Below are 9,132 nucleotides of genomic sequence, written 5' to 3'. Positions count from 1 at the left end.
TTTTTGGGGTCACGAGCCGAGGTCAATGTTGTTTAGTCTAGTGCTCCGCCGCATCAACCGGCTATCGAACTATGTAATAGTGAGGTTGGAGCCAGACTACATGTAAATTGGTGGGTGTTGACTTCGCAGATTTTTCGCTCATCGCAAAACGGAATGCATCATGCAATCTGCACAGACATCCGAGTAAAAATTGTTTGTACATTGAACTGTCAAATAAAGATCGACTCTCAATAACAGTAATATGTGACTCGGGAATGTTCTTGTTTTTTAGGATTGTGCTGCAATAATGGACACTTTTCTGAGAGAGACGAAGGACCGCCTGGTAAGTCATTTCCTCCTGTTCTGACGTTCAGCTGCTGGAATCTGATGTTTTGTAACTTGAAGTTGAACTTGTGTGCTTTGCTGAAAATTATGTCATGACTGATTAATTCTAAAAAAATGAATACAGAAAGGGGAAGACAGGGTGTGCGCATTCAAACCGGGCATGCCTGGAACTTTTAAATAACATGACCAACATGTAATACTAATAGTAAATATATAATAACATGACTATCTAATTAGCATTTTCAATTTCACCATAATTTACGTGCCATAAACTTTGACTTTCTGGATTCTCAGAATTAACAGTAGGCCTACACAGTGAGAGAGTAGGCTAACTTATACTTGCGGTGATCGTGTAGTAACACTAACACAGGCCCGGTTCCATATAAGAGAACAAAATCCGATTTTAATTTATTTGAATTACTTGACTTACAATGACTTTAGGCCTAGTCCAAGTAACTTGGACCCAACTTATCGCCTTTTTAACATTCGGACATGGTAACATGGGAATTTTGTGCAGCATTTTTTGTATTTTTTGTCTGATGAGGGCGCTTTATTCTAGTTTTTTATGTAGAGTGTATGTAACTACACACATACCAGTCCAATTTTTTGGGTCCCATATGTTGCCCCAAATGTCATGTTCTGGTGATAGAGTATCGCCAGACCATGTCCGAATTTTAAAAAGACGATAAGTTGGGTCCAAGTTACTCGGACTAGAATGACTTACCAAACTAGTTAGTCACATAAAAAAACATGCAAATGTCATACCTACTCCATGACTAGTGCCAAGAAACTGTTCAAAATTAATAAAAAGGTGAAATTTATAATGTCTGTTGTGTCCGTCTGATTTATATGTCTCATTATTTCACTCAGTATTTCTTTTAGTTATTATTTAAACGCATCTCTATACAAGCTTTGGCTTACAGAATATGCCTCTATGTATGCGCTGGCAATTGTATATTTCCTTATACTTACATGTATTGCTATTTCTTGTATATTTTCAATTGTCCTGTGCAGAATGGAAATAAATGTGAACTGAACTGACTGAGTCATTTAACATGTTATAAACCTTTCTGTTATGTGTGCTTGTAATAGGAATCAGCACGAGCCGATGCACCACTGAATATTCATGTTGTCCTTGGCAACGAGTCTTGTGATTTGGATTCCGCAGTTTCTGCACTAGTTTGGGCCTACCACTTACAAAAGGTACCAGTAGTGCATACCATATATTTGCTAGCCACTAACCCTGCTGAACAAACATATTATCTTGATATTATTATTAACATTGAACAATATTAAAAATTATTATGCCTCTTGTTTTAGCAGTTGGATTCAGTTGGATTTTTTTTTTTTATAAATAATTTATTTGTATAAATTTAAGCTAAAATGCAGTATTCGAATTCCATGTTTTTTTTACTATACACATAATGTACAACTTCTATAATGGTTAGTTGTTGCTATACACATGTTGAAAAACAAACATGAATCCGGAACAGAAACATTTCCAATTCTGTTAAAAAGTACTCAAAAACTTTTCACGACTCCCACAAAATAAACACAGGATACTACATACATGTTCATTCTTTTTGTATATAGGGAAGCATGAGATATGTATGTTATTTGCTGATAATTCTGCATGGCCCTGTCTTTGACTTCCTTCCTGTATGAACCTTGACCTAGGAACAGGAAGTGCCAGGCACCAAGTGGGATGCCGTCGTGCCGGTGCTGAACATTCCCTTTGAGGACTACCACCTCCGCACGGAGGTCAAGCACTTCCTGAGCTTGGTCAACAACATCGGCGCTTCCTTGTTAGTCTTTCGGGACGACGTTGACCTGCATTCCCAACATGCCTCGGGAAAGCTAGGCCTGACCCTGGTGGATCACAACACTCTTCCCAAACGGGATGCCTCACTGGACGGAGCCGTCCAGGAAGTCATCGATCACCATAGCAACAGTCGTCAAGACGACGACGAACGGGACATCCGGGTGACGGTGGAGACGGTGGGTTCTTGTGCCTCATTGGTGGCAGAGAAGGTTCTGGCCCAGAATCCGGAGATTGTGGATGAACACATTGCCAAACTTTTGCTGGGTGAGTATTATGATTATTATTATTTTAATTTCAACGAGATAAGAGGTGTTGACTCTTACTTGAGTCAAGCTGCGTCCAGCAGCCTCAGATAGCGTGCGTCTTTCATAGGATCCTGGCTGTTCCTATAAGAGCTGCCTGAGTCATTCCAATCTCATTGACATGTATCTCCAGGGACCTGGGAATAGTACCCAGAGCCTCCACTACAACCGGAATCAACCTCCGGAGTTCCTAGCCAAGTCCTGACACTGCGACAGCTTTTCCTTTTCTTTATTATTGTTATACTAATTGACAGACTGCATTCTTCAGTTGGTAGAGTGCAAGTAAAGCACTCCAGAGGTTGCAGGTTCACACCCTTCACTAGTTAATTTCGTTATTCAATATCAGTAAAAATTGATCCTGTATGTATTCTGTTTCCCTGCTGTTGTTTTCACTCAGGCCATAAAATATGCTTGCTTTTTTTCATTTGCATCAAGTACATGTCTTAAGGGAAGATTTTGTATTCCAAGCTTATTGAATATTGTCTCATTAATCTGTATGGTATACTGTATCTTCCACATGGATTATTCTGCAAAGTAACACAGAAATTAGATTCTGTAATGTGAGTCACAAAATAGCCCTGAGATTTAATGCTAGATTAGTTGTGTTGCTGGCCCAAGCTAAGTGAAATTGTAGTAACTCTCTCTATATGGTCTGTGATTGTTTTCACTGAATTGTACAGTCCACTTGAACAAGCTGTATGGTTGATTTCACAATCACGGCTGATTAGCTGCGATTTGAAAGAAACTTTCATCTCAATGTTGAATAAACAAATTCCAGTCATTCAGTTAGGTGAATAGTTGGGGGTCAATAGTGCATGCGGAATTTTGTAATATCATCTCTATTGTGCAGTTCACAACCACTGTGATTATAGTAGTTTCCCATGAGGGTACGTGTACATGTGCACGTACACGTACCTTGGTTTGAAATTATTCTTGATCGACCACTGGACGAGTGATTTACATGAACATACACGTTATACATGTATGTTAGGGCTGTGCATGTTGAATAATTATGTACAGTGTACATAGTATGTATTCTAGTATTAGGCCCCCCAAAAAAGTCTCCGGTTTCTGGTATGGAGCTTGCCCAAAAAGTGGTGCGGCGACGCGGTTTTTTTTTTTTTTTACCTGTTTTTTTTTGCTTCAAATGTCGTCTGATGACTGCAAATGGTGCCGGACTAAACTTAGTGCAAATATTATGGGAGACCAGAGAGGCCACATAAAGCTTATTCTCGATCATAAGCCCATCTAAAAACACGTTAAAATTGTGCAGCAGCAGGATTCCAGTCAAACCAGTGATTTTGGCGGTTTTGAGACATCATCTTTCATTGAAAAAAAAACTTTTTCATTTTGCCGACGCGCATGGCTACGGCGACGCACACGCATACCAGAAACCGAAGACTTTTTTTTTTGGCCTTATTCTAACTTGGACTTGACTGAATATATTCAAAATGTGTTGATTAAGTTTAACATGCACCAGCCTAAACCATAAACTGGTCACTGATGGGGATATGTGTGTATCTGTGCTTGTTGATACTTGACAAGGTGGCGGCATGGCTGAGCTCCGACCAATTTTTAAAAAGTAGAACCATTTGAGCTATTTTTTCTCATGGGCAATTCCATGGTAACTCACGTTACATTCGGAAGGGGTCTTCCACCAACTCTGTGCTGTTATTCTATAAAGTGAAAGTATTGAGGATGGATTTTCCTCACAGAAGATCCCTTGAAATTAAGTGAGTAAATTATCAAAGAAAAGGGCAACAAACAAAAAGTTATGTTGGTTTGGCAATACATGTGCATGTATGTAAGTTGTTTGTCGGTAACTCACGTTACAAGAAAAGGACATGGCAAAAAAGTTTAATAAGTTTAATAAGTATAAATTTACAAGTTGCCTCATACTGTGCACTGATGAACAAAATCGTTTTTAATGCCCTTGCATCATTAGGGTGTACGGTATGTACTGGGTATGCTACCATTTCAATTATGACAAATTAATCAGTCACAAAATCTCTAGAGGGATAGGCCTACATGTTTCTATTTGGTAACTCACGTTGTCCATCTTTGGTACAAGTTATATACATGTAAGAAATTAAATATCAAATAAAAAACTCTTTTCACATAAAAAACATGTAATAACCTTCCTCGCTACCTTAAAAACAAAAGTCAACACTTGCATTTTGCATTAAAAAAAGTGCCAAAATGACTACCTGATTTCCATAACTAATTTCCATAGAAATTTTGGACCAAAAAACCCATACTCCATCTCACCGCCATGTCACTCAAGTGACAGATCTTTTTGCCCCCATTAATTTTATACCACATTTGAGGTTGTGATGTTTGCAGTTTCTGAAGATTTCATAAATTTCCGTTTTTCAGCCATGTCCACATTTTCATGAAATTGCCCACATAATATCAATTTGAGTCACTACATGTATACCGAAAGTAAAACCGATATTTTCCCCAAGTAGGTACATGTACATGTACAATACATGTATGTCATGTTTATCAACCAAGCCCTGAAACCAAAGCAACTACATAAAATGTAAACACTGGCTGTAAATATTAAAATGAATGAGTAATCATGAAAGTTGATGATTAATTTCACCTTGAATCCAGGCCAGCCCATACATGAATAAATACACATACAGTGTACAGGATGAGTCAAAACAGTAGGACATGCATGCATGCATTTATCAAGTGACATCATGATATTGCAATGTATAAAAGTGTGCCATTGACTGGTTGAGTACGTACAATGTACATGTATGCACATGTGTACAGTATTTGTCACAATTGGAGGTTTACACTGCGAATGCCATGGGAGTTTTTATGAAAAGAAAAGAATGTGCAATTGCATTTCACATATCATGTTTATCGCATGCAACTATTCCCCAAATTTTCCCTTGCAAATTCACAGAATACTCTCTGCGAAAACGTGTAAAACTTCACAAAATTGGTGTGAAATTATTGCAAAATTAATGCGAAATCTGTGCCAAATGAGTGTGAAACAATTCAATTAAAATCAGCACGAAAGAATTTTTCATTCATTCCAGGATGGGAATGTTTGTAAAACATAGGAATTAACAACTTCTTTTTAAGGTTATACCGGTATTTGGGTTAAATACCATAAAATTAGCAAGAAGGCAAGCAAGCACAACATTATGTAAAAGATGCAGTCTCTCACACATGGTTCAAGCCAGCTACATGTAGGTGGAAGAAGTCGTATGATACAAATCTACATTTGTACTGTATACACTGTCTTGGAAAAGCCATGGTTGCTTGCATTTAAGTCTTTTGCACCCTGTTATTGTCAATCTTGCTGTTATATTGCAGACATATAAAAAAAACTGTTGAACAATAAATTATAGGATTGCAAAAGTTTGTTCACACAGAAAGCAATAGCCAGTAGAGTTTATGATCTGAATACTAAAGTACAAGTACAAATTGGGGTAATAAAAACTGAAAAGCTAATTTGGAAGAAAATGCATGGACAGCCACTTAACAAATTGCATGCATGATTTGAGGGCAAGTTCAGTCAGGAGTATTACATGTAGCCCGAATTTGCATCTTGAAATCTGTCAAATATCAGCTAGATGCTGTCTCAGAAAAAAATATATTAATACATACTTGTATGATATTTTAAAAAAATTTATTTTACCTCACTGTCAATGGACGTACATATAGTCCAATGCTTGATCAAATCTAAGTTCAAACGAATACTAGATTATTTGAAAATGTACAGCACTAAACTAAAATGACAAATTGATGATGTGAGGAAACATGAGAAGAAATGTGAATTGTGGGGGTCAGCTCCCCGTTTGCATGACATTGCCCATATAACAGTATTATTTTATAACAGTTGAATTTCATTTCAATAATAAAACTTGACGTTTTACAACGACAAGTATTCAGACAGTGTTCAGGCGTATACAGCTGTGTACATATACATTAAAGGCTCTTCCAGGAAGTGATTGCAGAAAAATAACAAATGATGTCAATGCGTGGTCGTAGTTAATCCATCATTTCGAGTTTTTTCTGTGTAGCTTTTGTGCCAACAAAAGAGAAATTGCCTTTTTCATTTCCTGTCTCTGCTGTCCCGATAAGAAGAAATCATTTTTTTCTTGATACCAAAATGGCAAGCCAGGCATTAGAAAAGACTCATTGGAAATTGTTCATTTGAAAATGAAACTTATTCTTGTGTTCAGTTTCTGCATGACTTAGTTCCCAGAAGGGCATGAAGAGAGAATGAAATATGTTTGTACACGCATGATTTGAACATGTGGAACATTCTCTGCATTGTTGTCATTGCATGTCATAGAGTGTTATAAATCTCACATTGGAAATGATGGTGGGTGTGCGTCTGTGTGATAGAGGCACATATCATGATGTCATGCTGCCATGAGCGTAACTTTAAAGGGACTGTTGGCTTGTGTGTACCAGTATTGCTTGTATTATTTATAATGAATGCATTCGCAAAGCTGGAAACAATTGCAGTCAAGCTTTATGTTCTAAAGTTGATGCCGTCTCTGAAAGCATTCAGACTACCAAGATATCTCAAGCCTAAAAAAAGTGAGGTGATTTTTCTGGGGGGAGGGGAATGGTGTTTTGAGGAAAGAGCCTTAATACACAGGGAAAGTTGAGATGGATTTGAATTTCAAAATGAATTTTGACTGGATGACTAGAAAATGACTGCTTTACTGTGAGTTTTGAATACTTTTGATCGATAAGATGCATTCATGAAACAATGCACATGTTTTCAGTAAGGTCTTCCTCAATCAAAATTTGGTTTTTGAGATAGATGTACATGTACATATGTACACTGAACTTGAATGCTGACAACCCTACATGTAGCCCCTCCTATTGCGCACATTAACGTATAGTCTGTACAAAATATACTTACATGTCAAATTCTCGATCACCCTCAAAAGTGCAAACATAATGGCATGCGTGAAGCGGATGGGAGTGGACCTGATGGTTGCATGTGAAATTCGACATCTGTGCATACATAAACATGTGCAGTATACATTTTCTTGTCTTCACATGACATTTATCCACAAACACAAACAGTACGTGCATGTACAGTATTTCCAACTGAATCTTGAAATGCTCTATTGTGAATTTGCTGAGTGTTTTTTTTTTTCTTCAATAAATTGATTTCTCATACCCATTGGGCATCTTGCTAGGGATTTTCACAATCCATCCAAACTCCTACACTTTGCAGGACATCAAACCTTCCTTAGTTCTGCAAAAATGTTCCAATACGGTACCGGAGATTTTTGCCAGGGTAAGGGTTAATAGCATTTTTTTTTTTTACAGGAAGTCGCTAAGGCCTAAAAAAAAAAGAAGTTATGTTGGCGTAACGGGCCAGAAAAAATAGGGTAGGTCGGTCGTTTTTTTTTTTTTTTTTTAATCCCAGCAACGAAAATGACATTAAGCCGGTAGTAGGCCTAATACACGATAACAAAACAAGGCTACTATTTGTATACTTTAAAACTCTGAGTGACATTTATTTCACTTTTTATGTCTTTCTTTTATAGCTTCTTGTTTTTGTGCAAATAAAAACAAAACTGTCTGTGTTTGTGGAGAGAATACAATAAATGTAGCCTAATTAATTAATTTGGCAAAAAATTCTGAGATTCGTACTGTTACTGTAAGGATTGAACGATACTTTGCATGTGATGTGACTTTTCATTGATATTTTGACCCGCCCTGCAAAAATTAGTTGATATCGCATAATGTGAATTCAAGCTTTTTCCGTTTAGCCTTCGGTACCATGGTACATATATTTCAACCATTATTTATTTGTTACAAATATCTAATTTTTTTTTTTTTTAGGGCAAGGCCATCTTTTTTGGCCTTAACATTTTTGCAAAAATGTAGGGCACCAAGGTCATTTTGAAACATGTTAAAAGTCTTCTGTGTTTTTAAGACACAAAGGCAGCTAGGAAGACAGAGGAGTTTGTCATTTGATTAATAAAAAATGAAAAAGTGCCTTTTAAAAACTGCTATCTGAACCCAATTCCCCCATAAATGATGCTTTCCGAAGCAACTTGTCTGCAAAACCCCCTGTAATATCTGAAAACCTCAGCTGTAACCTACATTGTAAATTGCCAGACCGGCACAGCTGTCAGTATTGATGAATAGATTATCTCCTCTCCCTGTCTGTCTTTAGTGAAAAAAAAGCTAAACACAACAAAACAAAGAAACAAGAGTGCTCTATAATGACTGGGGTTTTATTATCTCAATACAGGGTCCTGTAATGTGATTGATTGGAAAGTCCAGGGGCTTTTCAGCTGTCTGATTGGATTGCAATGATTGGTCCAATTGTTGATTGAATATTGAGGACCTGAGGAGTCAGAATAATACACTTTCCTTTAGGCTTTGTTGGAGTCTATAAATTAAAATGTTATGCACTGGTGTTGTACACGTACAAGTTGCATATAATTTTACAGTATTACAATGTACATGTACATGTACTGTAGATAGAAGTACACGTTCTTGAGGCCAAAACACAAATACGGTAATGCTGTGTTTCTCAACTGTTTGTGGTAATCCAATAACTGTAGAATTTCAGAGTTGAAGTTTACATATTTTTCTAAGTTCTATCAATTTTTTTTTTTTTTTTATGGTGAAAAACTGATTCAAAGATGGAATTAGTTAGTAGGCAATGAATTTCCTTCATAC

General features: G+C 37.0%; 1 protein-coding gene across 5 annotated transcripts in view; it reads left to right on the top strand.

Moving 5' to 3' along the window:
• The window catches only part of LOC119729616 (protein prune homolog 2-like), a 36,277-nt gene that overhangs the window by 242 nt on the left and 26,903 nt on the right, over positions 1-9,132 (top strand). For 4 of the 5 annotated variants that reach the window (XM_038202257.1, XM_038202255.1, XM_038202258.1 and 1 more), the window contains exons 2-4: positions 272-322; positions 1,417-1,527; positions 2,002-2,410. In XM_038202257.1, the coding sequence (XP_038058185.1) occupies positions 272-322; positions 1,417-1,527; positions 2,002-2,410 (571 nt within the window). The remainder of the gene's footprint in view (positions 1-271; positions 323-1,416; positions 1,528-2,001; positions 2,411-9,132) is intronic. The other variant, XM_038202256.1, reaches the window with a different exon arrangement.

This window comes from Patiria miniata, unplaced genomic scaffold (assembly GCF_015706575.1).
Source record: "Patiria miniata isolate m_02_andy unplaced genomic scaffold, ASM1570657v1 HiC_scaffold_21, whole genome shotgun sequence".
Taxonomy (NCBI): Eukaryota; Metazoa; Echinodermata; class Asteroidea; order Valvatida; family Asterinidae; genus Patiria; species Patiria miniata.
Note: the sequence above shows the minus strand (reverse complement) of the source record. Positions and strands in the feature narration are given on the sequence as shown.